Source organism: Bemisia tabaci, chromosome 3 (genome assembly GCF_918797505.1).
Source record: "Bemisia tabaci chromosome 3, PGI_BMITA_v3".
NCBI classification, from domain to species: domain Eukaryota; kingdom Metazoa; phylum Arthropoda; class Insecta; order Hemiptera; family Aleyrodidae; genus Bemisia; species Bemisia tabaci.
In genome coordinates, this window is record NC_092795.1 from 47,516,956 (window position 1) to 47,542,948 (window position 25,993).

The following is a 25,993-nucleotide window of genomic DNA, read 5'->3' on the forward strand; positions in this document are numbered from 1 at the left end:
TTCCTTCAATTAGTAGGGTATGCAATTTTATCTACTTGGAAGCACGTTTTGTTGCCGCAGGTGTGAACCGAAGGGATCTCGCAGTCGCTGAATGAGAGCATCTGTCGCGATTCGAGAGTGTCACTGTCAGTTAGACCGATGCACTGAGAGAACTTTTGTGTGTCTTCGAATACTATTATTTAACAGTTATTCTCTTTCCATTCTACATAATTATGAAAAATAAATAAATAAAAAATAAGTAAATAAAAAAATGGATGGATAAATAAATTTAAAAAAAAAGGAATAAAATAAACTTGACAAGGGAAAAATAAGACACAAAGATGCATTTTTTCCATTTATGCCGCTGCGCTTATTTATATACAGTTCTTTTATAGTGGTGTACAGACTCAGCATTAGTATCAGAAATATTTTAAAATCTAGAAAATGTACAGAACTTTGTTACGTCAAACATATTTGAAAGATGTAATTTAAAAACTTGTTGAACACAATCAGATGTTGCAAAGATTTTACATCAAGTTACGAACTACCGAAGAATCTAAAATCATGCTTCATGGACTTTCCGTAATGAAAAAAACTCTCTCTGATGCCGATCAGATGAAAAACAATGTACCTAAACACTACATTGCCTTGTAAATACTATAAATTGTTTCAAAATCTTTGCTACACTCGTTTTTACTCTAACGACTCATAGATGGAACGGGAATATTTGAAAGATTGTCATGCATATTGTTCATTCCTGAATACATAACTCTCTGAAGGAATATTATGTGCAGAGACTCAATTTGGACTCATTAAGTTTTGAGAAGGTTTTAAGTTTTGGAGTTTTGTTCCTCCATAAAGACTCAAATTTAAGGACAAAGTTTTACGACTAATTTTATGTTTTTCTTAAAATCGCATAAAAAAGTAACTTAAGCAAAATAGGAATTCGATAAACGACTCAACATATACTGTCTATGAGCACATTTGACGTCTGACAAAACGTCTTCCCTTCACCTGCCAATCATAGGGAACGCGAGGCTTGTCTGAGCAGAGGAAGGCAGGCGGAAGCTAAGATGTCACGCAGAGCTTTCGCCCTGAGGCGATCAGAGCGCATGATCCCTGCTGATGATGTATTCGAATAAAGTATCCGTCTCTTGATTGGCGAGGGAATGACCCAGGGTGAATTGCACGTAGCGCAAGATAAATGCCACCAGCTCGCCGACGCTCCACTTCCTATCTAGTATCACCCGACACACTGTATCTAACTGGAAAGAAAGATAGAAAGAAGAAAACATGTCAGAGCACTCAGAAGTTACCTGCTATCCACTGAAGAAAATTAGAGAAAAATCAGAAAGTATATTTCTGCTTTTAAAGAAAAATCTGACTGGGAGGTGGAGATGGATCGCATTTAGCAAAAAGGAACCAGCGCGATTACAGTGTTGTAAAAATGCTGCCCCTTCATAACTATCCACAAAATCTCTTAGAAATAAGATCTCTCTCAAAAAATAAGTTTTGCATCCCACCAAAAAATTGTTAATTTAAAGGAAAATAATCGTGCGAATTTTAATTCTGGGCATATATTAAGTACTTCTGAAAGAAAAGAAGAAGTTTCACGATTTTGAAAACACTGTAATCGCGCTGGTTCCTTTTTGCTAAATGCGATCCAAATATTACTGATGCTCTTGAGACAGTTTCTTACGATCAAATTACAGCAAAAAAAAAACTGATAAGTCATCAATGACCCAATATCCTAGGTATCAAAGCTATTCATAGGGCTGAAAGTGACAATCATATAAAGATGGCCAAACTGCGAAACCGCCTATCTCCATTTGCGACGTTGCACACTTCCTGTCATATTTTATTTTTTTACTGGAAAAACTAGCCAACTTATTTGCACAAAAATTTCTTTGATTTTCCATCTCCGTTGGCACTTGGCAGAACATTCTGTGAAAATTTCAAGCTATAAAGTTAACTTGTCTATCTCCGAAAAAATAAAACAGGATCAGATATGTTGAAACACCGCAATGGAGAGACGTGGTTTCATACTCTAGCCATTGATAAGTTTATACAATTTTGTATGATGAGTCGTTATCGTATATCGATGGCAAAAGTGCGAAAATACGTATACACATTGTGGTGTTTCAAAATGTCCGCTCCTATTTTATTTTTTTAAAGAGACAATAAAGAATGATGGGAAGTCTGCAAAATCGCCATAGAAGTACGTGGTTTCGTACTTTGGCCATATCTTCTTTCCCACTGTAAAAGTGCGTCATTTTTTTTGGCACGGACTCTATGACCCTTTAGTGTGTTTGTTAATTGATCGTGTGACGTGAAGACATGAACCATCAATTTCATTTTGTTGATAGGAAAGCGATATTTACTGATTCATGAAATACTCGTAGTACGTCAACATCCGTTTTTCAATGTAAATACTTTTAAATATGAGAACACGCGAAACTAACCACAGAACGGATTTATTCACTATCATTTGATAGAGATCAACTTACTTTGAGCAATTTGTAATGGCCATAAGTGCAGTAGATAAGCGTGGGTATCCCAGCGACACTTCCTGCAAGCCACTGGATGAGCAATTTCAACTGGGGATCCCCTAATTGCCGCGTGCCGCAACCCCAATTGCCCGTTACCACCGGCAATAGGTCGCACAGCCCTGCCTCCTGCTGAGCCAGCACAGACACCTAAAACAAACGTAATGTCATCAGTGGAACTTCTTCACAGATGCATAATCGGGACACTATCTCCAAGTCTGGAAGCGAGACTTTTCAGAAACTACGAATTTCCCTGATCTGGGAAGCTTCCAGTTGCCACCCTATCTTAGCACCTTCCATCTGGGGAATCCTCTCCTGTCAACGCAGCTGAGGTTTCAGTTGAGGGTGGTGAAGGCGTCACCATTGTCTATTAACTGTAGGACTTTCCACGCGGGTTTCAAAAATGTTCTACATTTCATTACAATCTTCCAGCTTATCACTGCTTCATTTGTGATCGGATCTGTGACAAAGGACCTCTATTTTTTTGATTAAACCGTTTCATGAAAAAGTTATTTTGTCTTTCATCCTGAAATCAATTTTCCATTTTGTGCGCTCGGGCTTCACATCGATGGCCAAAGTGCAAAACAACGTACCTCAATTGCGATGTTTCAAAATGTCCACCCCTATCTAATTTTTTCGAAGAAAAACAAACCTACTCATTAGTTTGAAATTTTCCATGAATATTCTGCTAATAGATGAGAAAACTCAAGGCAGTTTTTATAAAAAAAAAATACGCTCAATAGATTCCAAAGAAATTATAACGTATGGCAGGAAGTTTGCAACGTCGCAACGGAGATACGTGGTTTCGCACTTTGGCCATTTTGGCCATCAACATGTCACATGCCTCCAACAAGTTTTGAGCTATTTTAATGAAATTCTTACAGAGAACTGTATACTTTCCTCTCGTATCATGCACTGGAAAAAGGGGCTGTATAGACACACTGCTCGCGTTCCGGGCTCAGAGGCCGAAAGTTCCAGACGTAGTACCCGGAGCGATCGAAGCTTCGGCTCCAGCACCGGAACTTTCGGCCCCAAGCCCGCAACGGACGGTATGTCTACATAGCCGTAACTTTTTTTAGTTTGATTGAAATTGTGAATTAATGCATGATGTGATTGAATGAGGTGTGATTTGAATAAAGCATAAGAGGTTTCAGAGCTATTCTGCGGTGCTAAGGAAGAACGCAGTATAAGCCTTCAGGCGTTGCCAAATTTTCACCGATAAAATATGAATTTTAAGGGATTTCTGTAAACATTTTATTTTTTACAGAATTTTATTCGCGACCAGATCTAAATCATGTGAAAACTTCAAAGGAGCATATTTATATCTCTCCTCAAAAATGAACATTTTATCAGAGGAAATTGGGCATCTCTTGAACGTTCATACGGCGTTTTTCCCAAGCACGGCAGAATTACTGCATATGAATTACTGGCATGGAACCTACCAATTGGGCTGCGAGTTTATGCCTGTGTTTCTGGAGCTCGAGGCTGAGGCTCCTGGCGGCGAGCTTGATCTTGAAGTCGTGCTTGAGCCGGGAGTCCGGTCGGTAGTCGGTCTCCTCGAGCTCGTCCCTGTGGTCGGTGAGCGGGACCCCGACGAAGGACTCGCTGAGGGTCCGCTTGAGGAGGGACCCTGCGAACTGGACCACGGCCCTGTCCCGCAGTCGCTGCCGCGTCTCGCCGCTCCCCGTTCCCGACCCGGAATCCTCCTCCAGGCCCACCGTCGAGAGGTCCGATTCGTCTAGCCATCGGCTCAGCTGCTCGTACACCTCTTCTAATTCTGCAACGAAAGCGCATCATGGGTCAGTTCCACTGCGGGCTGATTATTGAAAGTCATAGATGAAGCGATAGACAGAGAAGATATCGGAAATTCGTCGTATTTTAGCAGTCACACCGGAATTACACGTTTTTTAGAAAGGTGTCCTTAGAAATCCCAAGCTGGATCAGATGTGACCTAACCATCTCTTCGCGGGGAGTTATGATGGCGATACATACGAGCTTTAGATAAAGATCAACAAATATATCGAAAAAAAATCAAGAGCTCAACTTAAAAGAAAAAGAAAAAAATCGAAGCCGAAAAAAGAAGAGACTAAACTAGCTTCCCTTTTCCCAGATACACCTGCAAGTTACAGGCGTTTGTTGAAAGGGAAACACCAATAGGCAAGGTGGATTTCGATAAGTCGACGTCGATCGATCGAAATCCTGGTTTCCTTTTGGTGTTTCACTTTCAACAAGCGCTTGAAACTCGCAGCTATACCTGCCGCTAGTTATCTGAGCCACACCTCATTATTGGCAGCATAGAAAAGAGCATTGAGAGTTCACGCCTTACGCCATCGCGCCTTCAATTTTGAGGACACCACACGGGCATCCATCATGCACGAATAGTTGTTTCTCTGCGCCGTCATCAACACGCGTCCTTTCCCCTGCTCTATTTCCATCCCACCGACCAAATTGTCGGGCGCTGCGAAGCATTTGTCCGTCTTGAGATTGCTGTGGGACTCTTGGTCTTATTATCACACGATAACAATACGAACAAACTGATGTCATTTAATATTGATACAAAAATATTAATTTATTCTTTATAAGAAGACCAAACTAACTCTATGACTTGAAATTTTCATAGAATGTTTTTCTCGTAGAGAAGGGCAATCACAGGAGTTTCCAGGAAATGGCGCTTATTATTTTTTCATGTAGAGAATGAAGTATGACAGTAAGTCTGCAACGTCGCAAAAGGAGATACGCATCCCTGCAGTTTCACCATCGAAAGGCGGATGCGAAATTGACTTCGTATATGAAACTGAGTTTCTCATTGACAATTTAACTCTTACTTTCTTATCATGAAAACCGTGTTTGAATTGTCATAGCTTAAAATTCGACGCTCAAGGAGAGGCGAAGCTAAATGTTGTTACCAACATTTGCCGCAGCCCCTCACTGTCACCCATCCTAATTTCCTTTTTGAGGGCGTTGTTCAACAGCTGTATTTAAATATGTAATAAATAAATATCAATTATTCATGAATAGTCTCGGATATCTTTACCTGACGTGTATTCTGTGCTGAAACTGTATCTGGAAGAGTTGCCCCTGCTGAAAGCTTGACGTCTCCGCGCTTTGTGCTTCTCGGTTTTTGGTGAAGATTCGGTACCGAAGCTGTCCTCGAGCATGAATCCCCTCGACCCACCACGCCTCATTCTGAAAGATATACATATGATGATGGATTTGTGGAAAATTGGCATGAAGTTGAGGGCACGCCGAGAGATCTATTACGTTTTGGATCTCTTTGAAGCTCAACATTTTTTTTTGAGTCTGATTGAAATTTTTGTAACTTTTTGGCTTTGTTTCCCCCGCGAAATGGTATGAATCCAGTACCATTTCTCCACCTTGTTAAACCCCTATATTAAAACTTAACATTGAAATTATCTTGGAATCTTTACAATCGAAAAAATCCTCTTTTTCCAGCTTGCGTGTGGAAAAGTTGACATTTTGTAATTAGTGATTTTCTATGATGTGGCTCTTTGTTCAGCTTGGTAAGTACCTGATATTGTTTTCTGTTAAACTGGATCCCGCAACACTGATTCCGACCGCATAGCTGGAGTCGGAAGCTTCCATTCGATTGTTCCCGCTGAAGCGCCTCCTTCAGCCTTTCAGCGAAAGTGTGCCGTCGTTCCGGCGTCTTCAATTCACACTCATACTTGAACGGACTCGTCACAGCCTCATTGTCATCCAAGAACACTGTGAAAGAAGGAAAGGAAACATTTGAAGAAGGAGATTTGGACGCTTTAAATCGAAAGGAACTATACTGCCGTGCCAAGGAAAAACGCCGTATGAGCATTCAAATGTTGCCAGATTTCCTCCCATAAAATATTTATTCTTGAAGATAGTTATTGATATTTTTTTTTTAAATTCTCAGATACTTTAGATAAAAATACGAATAAAAATCTCAGAAAATATTTACAAATGTTTCGGAAAATTTATGATTTGTCCAAAGATTACATTTTTTCATATTATTATTTATAAATATAGGATACCTCCATGAAGCTCATAATATTAATGGAGCTTACCATCATCATATTTGTCATCGTCATCGTCCTGCTCGAAGCTCGAATTTGCCGAGTAGAATGTATCCTCATCCTTCGAGTCGTTGCGGTTGGCGCTGGAATGGATTGGCATGCACTGGTGTCGAGAGATGGGCAGACATTCCCCGGAGGAGCCGAGCATTATCCACTTCCCGGTAGAGGGGGGCGCCAGGCGAGCCCCTCCCCAATCACCCCCTTTCACTCCGTTGGATCCGCTGTGCCCCCTCTTGGAGAATGACCTCTGTCGCAAAAATAAAATAGAATATTTGGACTACGTTTTGCAAGTTGAAACAATAAAGCCTAGCCTGGTTTAAAAACAACGTACGTGCTATTAGATTCCCTATGCACATAAGTGTTTTTTCAGAAGAGCCAGAATTTATAGTTCCGAATTGCAAAATGCAGTCCATCTAGAAAAACATGCGTTCCACTATTTTACGGTTTTCTGAAATAAGGGAACACAAAGCTTTGCAGCAAACAAGATAGAGACAGAGTTATGAACCTGGGAAATATTTTCTAATTTTCAGCCTCTGAGTCTGATGTAAGTTCTGATTAAAGAAGGTGGTAAAACAGTGCCGATTCCTTGCGAGGGAGCATGGCCAAAAAGTTTGAAAATTTCAATTTGAGTAAAAAATTTGAGCCCTATTGAATATCAGTACAAGAATGACGCGACAGAGTGTTCAGCTCGGGCAGATGCATTTGAATATTAAGCTGAATAACGTCATGGGTCTTTTTAGACCTCATCAGTAGATCACACTCGCCAGTGATCAGATTAAAATTTGATTGATAATTTTTTCTGTGAGTCTCATTCATTTCTGTTTTGATCGAAGAAATTCCTCTTGATCTGCAGGTTGGTCTTCAAGAGCCCCATGTAAGTAGGGTATACATTCATTTGTTATGTATGTCATTGTATGCATATGTGAGAAGAAAATAACACTAAGAAGTTGCCCGAACTGTATGAAACAAGGTGGAGAAATGGTACTTGGTCCCACACCATTTCGCGGGGAAAACAAGGCCAAGAAGTTCTAAAAATTATAATTAGAGTCCAAAATGAATTTTTCAACTCTAATGAGTACCAGTGCAAAACTGAGGGGAGGAGAGAGTTCAGCTCAGGCAGTTTGCATTGGAATACTAAGTTGAGATCACGCCAAGAGATTTATACAGATCAAAAAAAATATGCAGATATTTTTGACTCTAATTATAATTTTTGAAACTTCTTGGCTTTGTTTTACCCGCAAAATGGTGTAGACCCAGCACCATTTCTCCACCATGTATGTATATTTAACTGTTTATTGAGAGTTCCCGAATACATGATGAATGCACTAACCCGAGCTTTAGCACTATGAGAGTAGAGATCAAGGTCCGGCTCAGGTGGTGGTGTGGAGCTGAAGGACTCGCCGATTGGCGATAGTCGCTTGGTGGTGGCGCCGATGGTGACGGAGTGCTGTCGCGAATTGTGGAGGACTTGCTGCGTCTGCTGCTGCTTCTGCCGAAAGCCCAGCAGAGCTTTGTTTAACTCCCGCAGGACGTTGTCCTCCTCGTACTGCGACAGAGGCAGCCGCGTGTAGTTTTCCGCGTCCATCAGACATATATACATCTGCCACAGTTATTAAACATTGAAATAGTATTACCAAAATGAAGCTTTGGAGAATGGTAGAGTACCTATACATACAGGGAGAGTATCGACATCTCGAAATATGTAGCTCTTAGGGCCCAAATGTGTAGGTAACCTTTGAAAACGAAAAATGTCACCATCAATCTTTGGACTCCAATATCAAACGAAAATGGACAAGAAAATTCATAAGTAAGCATCCTTCCGCAAAAATGAGAAAGTTTATGCAATAGACAAAGAAGACATAGGGAGTATGGATCGATCAGTCCCACTGTTGTGCACAACTATAAAGTTTAAAAGTCCCTCGCGATTTTTGACATCCCAAGCCTTAAATTTTAGTTGCAAAGCTAAGGGTCGCAGATCGAGTTTTGCACACTTTTAATAGTCACTTTACAGTTCGCTTAGAAATTTTTTAATTTCTTTTCAAAATCCGAACCAAAGTTTTTACCGATTTGATGTCAGGATGTATAAAGGAAAAAACTTAGCGCACCAAATGCCGAGGATAATGCCTGCATCGGCTAAAGTCGATGGATTCCAAGGAGTAACAATACAACGAATGCGACCTATACTTAGTGTACATAACCGCGTGCAGCAACTATTCGAACACCCGAGTGTGGCACAGTATCACTCGAAATAGAAGGCGAACTTAACGCACCAACTCACTAGGTCGGTTCCTGCAACGGCTGAAACTTTCGGATTTTGAACTGTATCACTTCGAAAACATTTCGGGAAAGTTTGATGTGTAACTGCCCTGCTCTGGTTCTAATTTCGCATGTATCAGTCATAACATCCAAAACAATTCTAATGTACATTGTTGTTCGTCGATGTTCGAGGCGATATTTCGTATCTGCGGTCACTCGCCTGCTGCTCTGTTTACAGAATTCGGCTGAATCTTATAAAATGTATAATTTTTCATTTGGTTCCTGAACATAAATTTAACTTATTTCACCAGTAATTTTTGTGATGGATTTTGCGATGCTCTTCAAAATTTGATGAATGCATCAAGTGCGATAATAAAGAAATAAACATCAATATTGAATGCGTTCAAAGCATGTCAAAGTTTGGTGACTTACCGGCTGTGGTTCCTCTAATAATTCTAAGTTGGTTTTCTGTCGGACGTCCGAAATTTTTGCCACTTTGAGAACGTTCTCTACGATGCAAACTTCATTATCTTCAAGGGCTTCGAAGAACAGGAGCAATGCTATTAATTCGGGACACTCACAAAATTGAATGCATTCCTATGGAATAAAGAAAACAGAGAAAAATTTATTTTACATACAGGTTGTTACAGTGTTCTTTCATGAAGGAGTGGAGAGCATATGGGTTGGAGATCAACGAAAAATTTAGTTCTGCCTGAAAATTTCTTAAAACACCAACGAATTCAGTATGGCGTTTAATAGTGCGACGTTTGTAAAATTCTGTAATCCGTGTGTTGTCAGTTTTGATAATGATTAAACTGGTTGGCCCGGCACGGGGAGATTGACTAAATAAAGGGGTCTCAGACCGTAAACCTTGAATCGAAAAAATTAAAAACCGTTTTACTTTTGGAGGTTTTGAAGGATGCAAGCGCGAATAAGGTACGGAATTACCGTTTCAGCCGCTTCAGCTTTGTAATTCGACAATCAAAAATATATGTGACGTGTAATAAAATCATCTGACTTTCAAAATCTAATTAATCATAATCCACACCTGCTTCATCAGAATTCTCTTTTATTATATGTTTCTTGCAACGTTGCTGAAGCACAGTTTTCCACAGTGATGCATAGGAATTCATCACATATGACAGTTGGAGGTATATATGCTTGATTGTATCCATGTTGATGATAATAACTAACTAACTAACTATTTAAGAGCTTGATTGTGATTCAGAGTCACATATTCTGTGAAAAACGACATGTATTTTTTCTTATCAAGCTGAAAACATAATGTTGACTGTTTTCCTACGACCGCGTCAGGCGCTACGTCAGAGGCTTTTTAGAGGTTTTTAATCAGCCTTCTATGATTAACAGGGATTAAGATTGAGATTAAGATTTCAGTAGAGGGAAACACTGGATCGATAAATTTGATTTTTTTCCTTCGAGACACAGATCATTTTACAATAATCAGAAAAGGTGAATATATAAGTGCTTCTAGAGCTTCCCTCGTGGAAAAAAAATTCTTCATTTTTAAGGAACTATCTCCCAAAATCGAGCAAAGAAGTCCAGCGAAAGGCGTCATACATGTATGTCATCGTACATTTCTAATCATAGTTTGACCTATTTCTGCAGTTTTGATGTGATAAATGATGAGACGAGATATGGAGCGTTTCCGTAATTCCGGTCGTCCAAAGACACGCTTTCGAGCTCCCATCGCACATCCAGAAACATGTGCTTTTGTAGTCAAAATGGATTTTTACAATTTTTTGTCACACTTTTCTTCGCAAGTTGATTACGTCTCGAAGAATGCGGTTCTACGAGCAGAACGGATTTTTCTACTCTTTCATCACACTATTTTCGGTAAGTTATTTACAATTCACGTGATATTTTCCAAATTTATTATATTTATTTATTTTGTTAAACGCAGAAGTGTCCTTCCGAGGATACGAGTTTTCATAATCGGGTGTAACTTTAGATTGGTTGATCCCAGCCGAACTATTCTGAAACCAATGAAAGGTCCCTGAAATACACTTTTTACCGATTAATCACAAAATTTTTCATAACTTAGAATTTTTTGGGGGAAAAATTTTAAAGTCTAAAAATTAAATAACCCGTAAAAGGGGTTGATTGAATCATACAAAACTTTGACTGGAGGTCGGTCATGTAACATGAGTAATGCGGATGCAACAATTCAGGGCGGAGACTAATTGGACTACATTTTGCAATTTAGAACTACACATTTCTGGTTCATCGGTAAAACTATTATGTGCATAGGAAAACAAATAGTATATACGTTGTTTCTAGACTGAGACAGAAATTTTAGTTCCATATAGCAAAATGTGGTCCAATTGACACAGTCAAAATTAAGAGAGAGTCGTTTAGCTTGCATCTTTCAGTGTAATTGTGGGCTTGTTGCAGTTAAATCTGCGTGATGCAGACACTCAAAGTGCAGATTGTAGACAAAAACCGATGAACAATCTTCGAATATTCACAGCAGATGCTTACGTGGAGGCGTTGGCGACGTTTGATCAAACAGAGAGGAGTGTGCGGACGCTAGTGAACGCGGTGAAGAGTATGTTCGACTCATACGACCTGCGAAGGCTTGACGAATACCTGTGTCTCATGTTAACGTTCCCAGCACAACGACAGGACTTCTTTATCAACACGCAACTGAATATGCGCTTCGACTACAATAAAAGTGGTCATATCGACATCTTCATCCACCGTAATGATGGCACCGTTTTTGCGATCAATTTTTACAACCAGCAGGTACTTGAAATTCATCTAACTTAATCAGAAATAATGTGCAGAGGGCTGTTCATAAATTACTTAACACTAAAAGAAGGAAGGTCAAATAAAAGAGCATTGCATCGTTCTTTTTTTAATTGTCAAAGGATACAGGGATCTACGTGACAAAAGCGTTACGTATAGTGTAGGGAGATATGGGGCGGGGAGGTGAGGGCCAAAAATGCTGGAAAAAATGTTTTACGTAATTCACGAATGCTCCCTGGTGACCCCTACACATTTTTTTTTTTTTTTTTTTTTTTTTTTTTTTTTTTTTTGAGAAAGTTCGATTTTACCGAGCAAGTCATAGGTAGATCTAGGATTTCATTTCGTCCATTTCAAAGAATCAAACTTTTTCGAATCGAACTGTTCGATCTTGTCGAGCAAACATGGAGAAATCCATCTATTAAACCGAGAAATAATCAAAACCCTGCTACAAACAACCATGATTGTGAGAGAAGAAGGTGCCAACATGTTATGATTGCCATTGAGGAATGTTCAGATTAGTATGTTATCACATTAAGACAATTGTACTGGGGGATGTAATATAATGTTCTCTTGGTGTTCTTGTTGACAATATTTATATACTATGTTGCCACCACTTGGAGAATATACGTTGGGTAACTAGGTTCCCCAGCGGGTCCCAATTTCTGTTACTTGATAAAGCATGGGCTTACTGCGGAAAAATTATTCTACTTTTTTTAAGTAACCCATACTTAAAGGAAGAAATATTTTCCAATGTTTTCATTTGGACCCAGGGGAACCTATACCTAGGTATCTTCATTTTTTTGAAAACCAATAATGATGATTATAAAGGACACCCCGCTTGTTAAATGCCGTACTGAAATGAAATGTGCGGTTTTGCGATTATCTAACGGCAGAGGTATTTGCTTTCAGCGATTACATAAAGACAATCAGACAAAAAAATGGTGCAAGAGCAAAATATTTTTAGGGGAAAATGAGGGGGTAATTTTCATACCGTTTTTATGTAGGATTTCGGATAGCCTTAGGTTGAATTATTCGCTTGAAAAACAAGACATTCATCTAATTTATTGTCGTGTGCCACTACACATTTTTTTATTGACAAGAGTGTACCTCATGAAAAATTATGTTTGTTCACGTAGGTGGGTGTATACTTAGCCATGCATCGAGCAATAATGGCACTGAACTTGATTAAAAATCAGAGGGGTCAAAAAGGCGGCCGTGATAGGGTCAAATCAGATTTTAAGCATGAAGTTGCAGCCGCCATGAGGTATGCCAAGACGGATATATGCTTCAAGCTCAAACCGGGAGTCAATATTACGCTAAGCGGATCTTTCATATATGATGATTTTCACTTCGAGGATCTTTTTGGCAATGCTGTCAACATAACCGTTTAAAATCGGTCGTTGAAAATTCACACTGATCATTGTGCGACATTTTGAATGAAAATACCACAATATTTCGAGATGATATGATATTCGCATGTTTCAAAGACGTTTTCTCTACAGGCGATTTTATCGTCCTAAACCAAAGACATACAGGAAGTAACTTTTACTAATTCTCTTTTTCATTTTGTAAAAAAAGGGATGAGAAATATTTTGCTAACAACATTTTTGTAAATAAATGTAATTTCCACCCAGTCTTGTGTTTAGCACTCACCCAGAACCTAAATAACTAAGTGAGTAAATGAGACTTATGTAAGTCAATCATGGACCTCCATGTTTTTTATCTTTTTATATATCATCTGCTTCCTGGTAGAGGAAACTGGTGATACATGCCGCCGGACAAAGGTATGTATGTAAGCATTCTGATATATTTCTTCTCATCAAAATTCCACGTAACACACGATTTGGGGGCGTCCGGATTCGTCCACGGTCAGTTTTCTATGGTCCGGATTCGTCCACCGATGGAAAAGGACCGATGTCCGGACTCGTCCACGGTCGAAAAACGCATTTCCGGATCCGTCCACGCGAAATAAATCGACTTATTTTAAACGGACGATGTGGCAAGAGCGCAATGATTCTGATCGGAACGCGTGCGACAGAGACCCTAGTAGCACAATTAGTGTTTAAAATGTTTCAAAAATGTGTCACTGAAATCAAAAAACATTGTCAACACATTTCATCGAAACATTTTGAAACACGTTCAAAATGTTTTCATTCAGTTTTTAACACGTTTCAGACACTTCTCTATGTCACCCCAAATTTTTGTCACACTGACACCCTATGCAGATGTTTCTGATACCTATTGAGGATGTATCAAAGTTTCACTGATACGTTTCAGGAACATTTCTGAAACATATTTTTGAAAGGAAAGATGATTGATGCTCTCACAAAATTGTTTCAGAGACGTTTCCAAAACATTTCGATGGTTTCCAAAATATTTCTTACGTTTCATCGAAACATATTAAACACGTTCAGAATGTGTTCATTCAGTTTTTAACACGTTCCAGACAATCGGTATCAGAAACATCTGCATAGGGTGTCAGTGTGACAAAAATTTGGGGTGACATAGAGAAGTGTCTGAAACGTGTTAAAAACTGAATGAAAACATTTTGAACGTGTTTAAAATGTTTCGATGAAATGTGTTGACAATGTTTTTTGATTTCAGTGACACATTTTTGAAACATTTTAAACACTAATTGTGCTACTAGGGTCTCTGTCGCACGCGTTCCGATCAGAATCATTGCGCTCTTGCCACATCGTCCGTTTAAAATAAGTCGATTTATTTCGCGTGGACGGATCCGGAAATGCGTTTTTCGACCGTGGACGAGTCCGGACATCGGTCCTTTTCCATCGGTGGACGAATCCGGACCTTAGAAAACTGACCGTGGACGAATCCGGATGTGCCCCACGATTTGTACAACAAAAATTACTGGAAGTAACTCCTAACCAAGATATTAACGGTTTCCGATGCATAAATTCAAATTCCTGCTCATGGACGAAACAAAAATTCACATGAGTTAAATCACACACGATACGATACCGTTACGATCGTTTCAGTGTGGAACTATGATGAACTCAATGTCGGCGCTTCGGCTCAGCTGCTGCACATTATTTACACATTTCGAATGACTTGTAGTAAGAGGAGGACCACTTCTTCTTAAGAAGCCTGCCGAAACCGGCGTAGTGTGCAATTTGATTCAAGTATAGTCTCTTGTTAACTTGTGAGCTGGAAATTCAAATTTTTCACAATCAATGCTGAATAAAAATGTCAATTTCTTGATTAGAAATTAATGTCAGTAACTTTCGTCGTGCAAATCGCGTTGTACGTTAAATTTTAAAGAGGAAGTATACATCAGAATGCTGATATCCATACCATGTCTTTCAATCCATTGCTGCTTGGGAGTTACCTAATCGACGAAACCTCGCCACGATGCTTTTTCTAAATTGAATTGGACGTATTTCTACCAAACAGACCTATGTGGAAGTGAGAAATATGGGGTGTGCTCGTTAGTTCTCTGGCGGTAAGAGTGAATGAGAATAATAAAGCGCCGGTGACGTCAGCGGCAACGAGGCCCCTCTCCGCGGTCGCCCCCGTCCGCCCGCCTCCGCATAAACTCATGAGCCCTGTCCACAAGGCTCTCTTGCCATGCCCGCGGCTCATGAGTTCCGCATCCAGTTCGCACATAGGTCTCTTTGATAGAATGCAATATCCCGCTTTTCCAATGGACCACTAGACAAGGTACGAATTCTAGCATTCTGATACATGCTTCTGAATCAAAATTTCATGTAGAACACGATGCGCACAACGAAAATTACCGAAATCAACTCCTTACGAAGATATTGAATGATTCTTGATGCGTGAATTCAAACCACCCGCTCATGAAAACTCAATGCTCTACGTGATTCACATGGCGCGCTAAACGTTTATCATGACAGTCTCTACAATATAAAATTTTGACAACCTCAATCTTGACGCTTTGGCTGAGCTGTTGCAAATTGCTTATAGTTTGAACAACACATGGTGGGAAATGAACAATGCTCGATTGAGAAGATTGCTGAAACCGTTGTAGTGCGCGATTTGACTCACGTAGAGCTTTGAGTTTCTTGTGAGCGGGCAGTTCAAATTCCTGGTAACCTATGTGAAATAAAAACTTTAATATCTTCGTTAGGAGTTGGTTTCAGTCATTTTCGTTGCGCGAATCGTGTTCTGCGTGAAATTTTGATTAAGAAACATGTATCAGAATCCTTTAATTCGTACCTTGTCTAGTGGTCCATTCTTCAAAAGGAACCACGTCCTCTTTTACATTGCTTCTTAGGCAGCTTCGACGAGCACACCCCATATTTCTCGCCTCCACATAGGTCTGTTTGATAGAAATACGTCCAATTAACGTGGGGGTTCAGCTTACCCTTGAGCTTCCGGCATTGAGGACGTGACCGCCAAGACGTGAACTGGACGAGCAGACAAGAAGCGAATCCGAGGAATCGAACCTTTCCAAACGGCCATCGTGCTTGATGCTCAACGGACAGAGCGGAAGATTGCACTCCAACCAGTCCTCAATAGTCAGCCACTCTCGCCCTGACATCACCTGCAATCCAAAATCACCGGTTAAAAGCTATCCGTGATTTTAACGTGAAAACAAAGATAACTTACTTCAAAAATAACTAATAAAGATAACTTGATGATAGAACGAAAACTAAAAATAAATGTCAATCAAGAACAACATGCCGTATGACGTCATTCATCTTATTGATGTATACCATAACTTCCTCCAAAATTAGTCTCATTGCCTATGCATATGCAACCCCTGTAAGTTTTATCCAAATAATGAATGAGATGAAAGTTCAAGAAACTAGAGTATGCGCTGAGACAGCGGTGTGTTTTTCAATAGGTGATATTTCCATTAATACTGATGTAAAAAAAAACCCAGTGTTAGCGGGACGTGTTATTTCGATTTCAAAAATTCAGCTGTTACACACGATTACATATCTAGCAAATGTATTAGCCTTGAAAGAGTATAAATCCGACTGGCGTGGACAAACCTGCGAGAGAAAATTGATCTATTGTTAAAGCATTCATTGGGACCAATGCGCCTTCATTTACGTGTGATACTTTTTCTCTTACTTTCTTGTCCGGTTAGTGCCCGGTTCCTCCTTCAGTGTGGATAAACACCGGTTATTAATATACTCTTTAAATGCGTCTATTTTTCAAACTTTAATGCTGGGAATAACTTAATATTTAAGATATTTTTTTAATATGATGCTTCTATGTCGAGATCCAGAGGAATTCGTATTGTTTTCGCTATTTCGTAGAGTAGGAAAAAAAGGCACTTTACGCACGTGCATTATTAGTGAAAAATATGTTTTTTTAGTCTGACCGATATAAAATCATACCTGCCTTGATATTGAGATAGGTTCCTGAGGATGACCGAATTTTGAAAGACAGTCGAAGTAATGAAGGAGACATCTGAACTTCACTTGCTGGAAGCTCCTATTCAGAAGGAGAAAAATTAGTCTCATAAAATAGTTGTAATAAAGTTTCAAAAATTGAATGCAATTCTGAGGTTTGAGAAGTATTTAGGGACCTTTCAAGTATTTCGCAAGGCATTTCGGCCAACTTTATAACTTTAAGGCACCCGTAAGACAACCATTCATCCCACCTTTTTGAACTACGTAATGCTGGACTGATATCCTCCAATGTTCTCATAAATAACGGAGAATGCCTAAAAAATAACTGAAAAAAATTCAAAGCAGTATTCAAAGCATTAGCAAATATTATCTCTTCTTTGTTTGATGAGGTTTAAGTAAGAGTGGGTTTGGCCCCTCTCCCACCTTAAAACTCCATTAGGCAAACTCGGACCCATCCCTCCGTAACATCCCGGAAGAAAAGCTCAGACCCCCATTTCATGTATGAGATGAAATAATCTGCGAAAAAAATTATACTTACTGATCGAGTTGTAGGAAAAAGTTGGAAAAATTGAAGTCTTGGAGGGTTGGATGAGTTTTACTTGTCCGCTTTGGAAATGATGAAAAGAAGGAATGAGCTACGAGTGATGAAACGAATTCATGAGAAATCTTTCGGTTATCAACTGAAATCAAAAATTTCGTTTGAAAGAGAGCCCGAATAAATGAAGCTTTCACACCTGGACGTATTTCTTGCAAACTGAACTAAGCGCCATCGGGGTAGGAAGGTAGAGGGGGGCTTGGATTGGCGGTGGAACCGGGTGTCGGGCTCATTCGTTCCTATTCTCGCATAATGCTTTTCCATGACGCTTAGTTCCGTTTGACAGAACGCGCTATCCGGGGTTTTAACTTCTTTAAAAGGAACTCGAATTGGCGCTTAGGTCTGTTTGACAGAAATACGTCCACCTAACCCTGTGATGAACCATTATTCTAACGTTGTGAGGAAATGAATATAAGGGTGATTTTTTATGCGTCATCTTGATGCGTCTGACTGTCTGGGCACGGAAAGAAAAGTGTTTGGGGATATCCCCTAAAATTGTGGCACTATACCCCAAATTGTTAGATAGTATGAACAATATGAACATTTCCACTTAATTGTGGTAGTGCCGCAACTCAAGTTGTGAAAGTACCTCAACATTTGGATTAGTGACCTAATTTATTGGGGCACTACCATAATTAATTGGAAATTTCCATATCATCCAACAACTCAACGTTCTTTTTTTCCGTGTGTAATATTTACACGAATTACAAAGACGTCTTCAACGGTGCAGAATGTTCTCAATCACGCGATAATGATCGCGTAGCCGCTTGCGTGAGAATTGGGGAGTGCTGTAAAAATTTGTGAAAATAGGGGAAGACTTTATCCCCCTTGTTTTTGGAGAAAAAACAGAAAGCGCATTGTTATTTGTGCTAGATGCCTTTCAAGCCCGCTACTCTTAGGGAAGGAAACTTTTAAGCAGGTTGCTTTTGGGGAAGGAAATTTTTAAGCGCGCTGTTTCACATGCTGGAAGTCTTTCAAGCGCGCTACTTTTGGGGAAGGCAAATTTTTGGGGAGAAAAATTATAAACTGGGGAATGCTAAGAACCTTCTGAACCCCTGGACGTACTTTTGTTAAACGAAACCAGAGACAGGTGGGTTAGTCCTAGTAGACGGCCGGAAGAATGAATGGGAATTATAAAGCGCCGGTGACGTCAGCGGCGACGACATGAGCGACGACGCGACGCCCAGCAACGCGGTACACTTTTACATTGTTTCTTACTCAGCTTGCTAGAACACACCCCATCTTCCCTACTTGTCTATAGTTCCGTTTAGTAGAAATACGTCCATACAATAGAAATGATAACACTGTTCATTTTACACTATGGAATTATATACACCCTTCCCTTCCCTCTATACAGCGATATGTATCAGCCCAGAGAAACGTCCAAATCTACCGATTATAGGACATTTCGTCAACGATTTTTTGTCCGCGCACCTGTTTTTTCCAGTAATATACGTCCACGCGTTTTTTCGGCACGGAAGTTTTGGTCCACGTGCCAGTTGAGACCCAAAGTTAATTGGCCCACATGTAAATACAAACGACAATTGTTCACGACGTTTTTGGATGAAAATATATAATGTCTAATTAAAGGATGCCTGTCATTCTTAATACGTTCAATTTCGTATAATACAGTGCAACACCTCTGTCGTGAAATAGTTGCTTCAGGCGCCGCCGCACGGCGGGCGGGCGGCCAGCGCGAAACGCGCATTGGCGCCTACAAACCTAAGTGGATACTTCAAGCATTGTGCAATGCGCGAAGTATCCACTTAGGTTTGTAGGCGCCCTGGCGCCAGTCAGCCTCTCGCGCTGGCAGCACGCCGCACTATGGTCCACAGACTGGATTTAACGGAACTTTATTCGAAAATGCACTGCACCGCCATAAAAGGTGTTGGATCTTATGATTTTTGGGTCGCTGATTTCATTTTACATCTTAGTTAAACAAAATATTAACATCCTGACCGAGAAACTTAACTTCAAATGTAATTTCTGGCGCTTTTAAGATTGAAGATTTTTTCCACCCTATTTTGACATGTATAAAAATAATAACAAAAATGTCTGTCGGTCGAGATTAGGTTATTCTTATGTATTTTTAGGCGGTAAATCCGAATATGACCTCCGTTTTTGTCCATTACCCTTCAATTTTTCGGAAAAACCGATTTTACCCGGAAAAGCTCGTTCTCCAAGGAAAATTGAATTTTCCGGGATAATGAGGGATGATAGGAAAAATCAAAGGCCATATTCGGGTTTAGCAAGTCAGAATGCATAAGAATCGATGTATCGCACATCGAAATCATTTTTAAAATGTATTTTTAACACACTTTGAGTCCGGAAAAGGTTTTACCCAAAAGGCTCGGGAAAATCGGCATTATCGGAGAACTGGAGGGTGATAAAAAAAACCTAGGTCATATTCGGATTTAGCAGCTTAATATACATAACAGAATCTCTTTACCGCGGGTCCAGTATAATTTATCAACATGAATTGCAATTATGGCAAAAATACGTCAAATTTGCTCATTTTCCCGGGAAAAAGTCGCTTTTTCGGAAAAGTGAGAGGTTATAAGAAAAAACCAAGGTCATTTTTGGACTCAGTAGATCAAAATATATCGGAATACTTTCATTTTGTACCGATAAAAAATTTAACAGTCGCAAAAACGCCAAAAATGCATGGAATATTCCACATTTTGATGCACGGAGGTGCACTCCGAAAAAAATTCATTTCGACCATTAGGCGACAAAAGGCGACATTTAAATTGGCCTCATTTTAAACTTAAGGATATGTAGAACAAGATTTTTCAATCCGCAAAGCATTAACTAGAATTAAAAAAAAGTTGGAGCTTCCTAAAAATTACGAATTTCACTGATTTCTATCATTTTTTAGCGTATGTTTGCAGCGTTAAAAAGCATACAAATTTCAGTTCAAAATTAATGAAACTGGGTGAAAAGGAAGTCACTTGCCACCAGGTGGAACCATGTTGCCCAAAAATTTACATAGATGATCCGTAACTCGGTAAAATAAACACCTTGTAACGCACCACCGAATGCGGCCCACAATCAGCTAATGAAGACCTGTCGCGCGCTCTGTTGTTAGGGTCCGTCACAATCTTATAAATCATTATTAGTCGATGAAAACTTAGGTGACGATCCATGGGAGTATGTATGATAAAACTGTAGTGCCAAACTTTAATTTTTCCCACCTTCAAAATTTGACTAAAGTTCCGTTAAATAGGGTCTGTGGACCATAGTGCGCCGCTCCGCTCTGTTCAGCTTTAATATTTATACTCGCATAGTCAGCGTTTTTAACTCTTCTACATTGTCTACGCGGGTATACGTCACCGTATGACTATCTTATGATTTATATTCACCTTGTTGTTGAAGACTGAAAGAGAGTCCCATGGAAGACTTGTGCTGCTTGAGGGCCAAGGCACATTGTGATATGTAAGGCAGAGTGCAACTGAAGAATCGATCTCGCTCATCTGCGGTCATGTCACTCTCTAAAAATTTAACCAACGGTTGAAACACGTCCTCGTCCGTTTTTGAATGGTCCGATTCATCAGGGTCCAACCCCACGCTGTCAACAATTTGCATAAATTTAGCGAGTTCCATGTAGCGGTGTAGCTCGAAACAAAATGTCTTACCTCTATATCGAGATTCTTGAGGTGTTTCGCATTTTGATCGAACGCAAATTGTATTTGTATGTGTATTTCAAAAATTATCGCGGCGACCATACTCTTCATTCATATAATCGTAAATGTATCCAGGCTAGTTCTGACGTAATTTTTTGATATTTGACGAGTAAGATTATTCAATAATACCATTACTGTTATCAAAGGAACTTCATTCCAAAATTTTTGACAATTTACACGATGAGGTGGCTAGATTATGAGGGGGGCAGGTATCAACGGGTAGTTAAAAATTACACATTTTGGCCATAGAAAAACCGTGAAAATTGTATTCAAGAAAAATTTCTGAAACTAGGTACGCTTATCATATAATTTGATTCAACTCGATTATACATCTAAACAATTATAGGTGATGGGGAAATTCATGATAAAGAATACAAAAAAAAATCCAATTCACCGTTAATTTTGGAAAATGTACGTCAACGGTTTAAATTTCTTGGACGAAGAGAACAAATTTAAGCGAAGCTAAGGAATCCATACCTAAATTGTTGACCTGTAGTTGATTGAATAGAATGGTTTTGATGACGATATTATTGATTATTGATATGTCAAGCAGCTAGAGATGCATCAGGGGATAAAGTGACCAAATTTTATACCACCGCTCACATTTTCTGTCACGTTGAGCTATAACCATACGTCACAAAATGACCCAGATCCTCTGTGTTACTCATGTCACGGTCTGGTTTTAGAGCATCATGAGATGACAGGAAAGTGATACTTACTTACACATACTATAGATTTGGAACATGTTGTCGGCGAGATCTTTGGGAGTTGTTACCGTGGCGATCTCAGTGAGCAAGAATTGGAGTTTGCCCCACCACGGCATATCGCATGGTAGCATGACAAGTGCCATCTTCACTCAGTCTTGCCTCTGAAATTGACCCAATAGAAAATTGCATCAATAAGTTTCGCACGAGATGGAGTTGCTAATTACTTAGCTTTTAAGCATTTTTGCAGTATAATTTATTGGCACAGTGGTTGCTTCCGCCTCAATTTGGATTTTATACATATTATAGTATTGGGTTAAGTGAATAAAAATATGGAGGGAAATAACAACTTATTGATCTATTTCCCCGCGATGCACATTTTTAGATGCGAAAAATTGCAAACATAGATAATATTTTGAGACTTTTGGAGATATGACTGAGGGTTCCCCTCTGATGGCTCCATTGTACACTTTTTTATGGCTTAGGAGCCGATCTAACGAGATCTGCGGGTCGTGATGTGACTCTCATACATCTCTGATGTCAATGAATTTGAGCGTCGCAAACACGCATCAACAGCAGCAAATGCGAGTGACTGCACTAGGCTGAAGCAACAGCGTTTATTAATGACCTTTGATTTTAATTTGTAACAAAATAAAAGGATTTTTATAAAGTAAGCAATCGGTCTTTTTCACCAATAGGTCAGTCTCCAAGAAAGTTCCAAATATTAATACCCTCAACTGAAATTTTCTGCGATGATCATGGAACTGTCATACCAACTCCACCATCAGTTAGACCTGTGGAACAATAAAAGCACAACGTGCTTATGTTTGGAAAGACATTTGACATCGGTTGATACCACGATTGCGTGTGAAATTGAAGAAAACTACTGGTTCACGACTCGAAAACTGGAATAAAATAGTGATTTAAGGATTTTTCCTTTGAAAAAAGCACATTCTGTGTCTCGATCTCCACTTTTAGGCGATACAAAATTATTTTTGGTAAAATTGGTTTTATCACCGACGTCAATGAGCGATAAGTCTTGCATCAGACTGTGATTTGGAGGATTGTCTTTCATGGAGTACACACCACACTGATAGCAGTCTGACGATCATTTCATGTGTCAGTCTGATGTAAAAAGACACTAAGCTGACATCATACCGGCACTTGCCTGCACGGACTATATAATTTATTTCTTGCAGAAATCTGAGTCTGAAGAGGTCAGTCTGAGTAGCCTTTAAATCTAGACACACATCCACACAATAATCGCAACATACGTAGTGGAAGTGCTGTGTTCAAGACCCATTAAAGCTAATCGAGCTGATGATGACATTAACATGACGTGTAACTGGCTGTAAGACTTTGACAAATATTGATTTTGAGAGGTATTTTGTTTGGACCATTACCTGCAGCTACAACTTTGACCAACTCTTGTCTAGCGCTAAACCAAAATAAAGTCTTTAGCCTTCGTGTAAATTCTTCATACTTTTTTTTTTTTTCTTTATTTTTTTTATTTTGAATCATTTGCCTTCTGTACATAGAAATTAGGATATTTACAATATGATTAATCCTGGACCTAAGACTAAGATTTAGCCAAGACCCAAACCTAAGACTATTATGATACAATGTCAAGTTTCATTCTTAATTCATTTTTATTTGTAAACTGATGATCGCTGCTTCACCAGCTAAAACTTGTTAAAAGAAAGGAAAAAATCAGCCTCGTTTTCATGTTGTTCCGTCTATTTTTTTAACCATTATCGTTAGATGCGACTTACCTCAGTATGACAGATCTACGACGTCTGGTCGGAGGGGGGCCGAGGGTGGATCACATCGCGGGGAACTGAGTGCTCCGTTCTTCGGGGGCGCGCGATGAATTCCGCGGAACACCTTTTCTGAAATTGGGGTAAACACGTTTCGGGGATCCGGACCCGTTGCATTTCATAACTGACTCAGACTCGGGCCGACTTGCGACGGTGGCGCTGTTAAAAATAGGGCTTAAGCGGGATACGGCGGTTCCGCGGCGGCGGTTCGCGATGTGACTAAAGCCGCGATAAAAATAGCCCGAAAATATTATCTTACAAGTGTAACACTGTAGTCGGCCCAGCTGCACGGCCCGACTTCCGTCTTCCTCCTCCGGGCCCGTGCGGCTCATTGGAAATTAAGTTTGACCAAAAAACCGTCAAATTTAGGAACTCACGAAAAGAGCAGGACGGCCGTAACTTAATTTTTTCCGTTTCTGGATTTCACGGACATGGATGAAAGTACACTGTTACAAATTTTGGAGTGAAATTCCGTGCTGAGTCAATATTGTGCCGAGAGAACCTGATTGATAAGAATATTCTTGTCAATCGGGTTCTTTCGGCACTAATATTTTCAAAATTTCCCGCTATTTTTTTTTTTTTTTTTTTTTTTTTTTTTGAGGCTAGGGAAATCCCCCAAGTCCCCCTTGTTGAACAGGGTTAGTTCTGTAAAAACTTTTTAAAGGGTGTTTTTTAGTGTCCCTCAAAGCACTCTTGACAAAGGGTACTTCTGCCCCCCCCCTCCCCCCGACAAAACGTTCCTAGGTCCGTCCATGATCACGGGAAAACTTCCAAATACAAATTCCATTCTCACGCAATTTGCAATTTTCGATTGTTTTCATCTTACATATGTCTGGCGTTTTTACTGGTGAATTTTTTTACAATCATGCATGTATAGCTTCTCTTAACGTCATTGAGAATATGAACAACAAAATTTCTTGAATGTGTAAGTTTCGGCCCCTCCACTCTAAATTACAGATATTTGAAGGGGTTAGCCCGTTAGCCTGTAACTGCACTGGAAAAAACCGGCTCGTTTATCATTGATACCCTCTATCGGTGAAGGAAACCTAAGTATATGCACTGGCATAATAGACGACGTCATCAAACGTGAATTTCAAGCAAAATAAGCTCTGTTATTGATTGCATGATGCTATAACTCGGCGAGTAGGATCTTTTTTTGGTTTTTCCAATCTTTATGTCATGATCATTGAGAAACGATTCTATAAAACTTACAGTCGTAAGTGTGTGATATATTCCCATCCCCGAACCTGTGTCTACATGGTTCAAATTACTTTCAAGTTGTCTGGTGAATGAAATAAAAAGTACAACTGTGCGTCGACTACTGAGGCTCTCTTTAGGTTGCCCTATTCTTTTGTGGAACAAGCATATTGTCCGTCGGAAAATTATTCCTTGCGGAGTTCTTACTTCATGTTTCTGCATAATGGGCTTGAGTCAGTGCCACTGGTTGTGTCAGTATTACATACATGAATGAATATATCTCTAGACTCAAAATTCGGTGCTGTCCATTTTCATGCAGCGGTCTTTAGAGTAAAATTAAGGGGTGCCTTCACTCGCCGCTACGCGGTCCGACCCTCAGAGTACGCTGCGCACCCTCAAAGGGGCACTTTCTGAATCGCATGTGTCAAAAATTTGAAGAAATCGGGCTCGTCTTGACCAGTCAATAGCCATAAAAACATGAATTTGGTCCTATAGATCTCTGGGACGAATGAAAAGTGAGAAGTATTCACATAATAGCCTGACAATAATGTGTTTTGGGTTTGTGCAGGCTTTTTGCAGTAATTGTTTGTGAATGATACCAAAAAACTTCGAATGTAAAAATTGTGGTATCATATAGTGAGTCCTCAACGTTGAATAGCGAACTCATAAAAACACGAGCTCCTCCTTATGGCAAATGCCATGATGTGCACAAATTGAAATTAGGGACATTAACTCCCCGGCAAGGATAAACATTTACAGTTCTCATTAATCAAAGCAGTTAATTAAAAATAAACGGGTTCGTTCCTTGATTACATTGACGTAAACGCACATCTTTATTTATGCTGAGTTTTCTGCCGGACAAATGGATTGCATTTAGCCAAAAGAACCAGCGCGATTACAGTGTTGTAAAAATGTTGCTTCTCCGTAATCATCTGCAAAATTTCCCAGAACAGCACATTTTTTTTTGTTTCCCACCAAATAATTGACAATTTGAAAGGAAAATAATTCTGTAAACTTTAATGTACATTTATTGAGTATTTT

General features: G+C 39.6%; 2 protein-coding genes across 2 annotated transcripts; one reads left to right on the plus strand and one right to left on the minus strand.

Moving 5' to 3' along the window:
* Positions 1–321: 321 nt before the first annotated feature.
* On the minus strand, positions 322–24,100 carry LOC109030650 (uncharacterized). The gene is made up of 14 exons (XM_072297601.1): positions 23,711–24,100; positions 21,954–22,102; positions 20,914–21,119; positions 17,495–17,636; positions 16,942–17,038; positions 15,957–16,136; positions 9,278–9,442; positions 7,920–8,189; positions 6,581–6,836; positions 5,954–6,251; positions 5,560–5,711; positions 3,968–4,302; positions 2,487–2,675; positions 322–1,244 (listed from the first exon to the last, which is right to left on the minus strand). The coding sequence occupies exons 2-14, from the start codon at positions 22,082–22,084 to the stop codon at positions 1,083–1,085; spliced, it is 2,583 nt and encodes an 860-aa protein (XP_072153702.1). The 5' UTR covers positions 22,085–22,102; positions 23,711–24,100; the 3' UTR covers positions 322–1,082.
* On the plus strand, positions 10,255–13,092 carry LOC140224274 (uncharacterized). The gene is made up of 3 exons (XM_072298470.1): positions 10,255–10,699; positions 11,334–11,608; positions 12,748–13,092. The coding sequence occupies exons 1-3, from the start codon at positions 10,486–10,488 to the stop codon at positions 13,000–13,002; spliced, it is 744 nt and encodes a 247-aa protein (XP_072154571.1). The 5' UTR covers positions 10,255–10,485; the 3' UTR covers positions 13,003–13,092.
* Positions 24,101–25,993: the final 1,893 nt, after the last annotated feature.

Bases quoted from the DNA above. Each gene is read 5' to 3' on its own strand.
- LOC140224274 (XM_072298470.1), top strand. From the start codon at position 10,486: ATGATGAGACGAGATATGGAGCGTTTCCGTAATTCCGGTCGTCCAAAG. The intron at 10,700-11,333 runs GTAAGTTATTTA...GAATATTCACAG, and splicing joins CTTTCATCACACTATTTTCG to CAGATGCTTACGTGGAGGCG. The intron at 11,609-12,747 runs GTACTTGAAATT...TTGTTCACGTAG, and splicing joins TCAATTTTTACAACCAGCAG to GTGGGTGTATACTTAGCCAT.
- LOC109030650 (XM_072297601.1), bottom strand. From the start codon at position 22,084: ATGGCACTTGTCATGCTACCATGCGATATGCCGTGGTGGGGCAAACTC. The intron at 5,712-5,953 runs GTAAAGATTCCA...TATATCTTTCAG, and splicing joins AAAAGAGGATTTTTTCGATT to AATGAGGCGTGGTGGGTCGA. The intron at 1,245-2,486 runs GTAAGTTGATCT...CTTTCTTTCCAG, and splicing joins GCCATTACAAATTGCTCAAA to TTAGATACAGTGTGTCGGGT.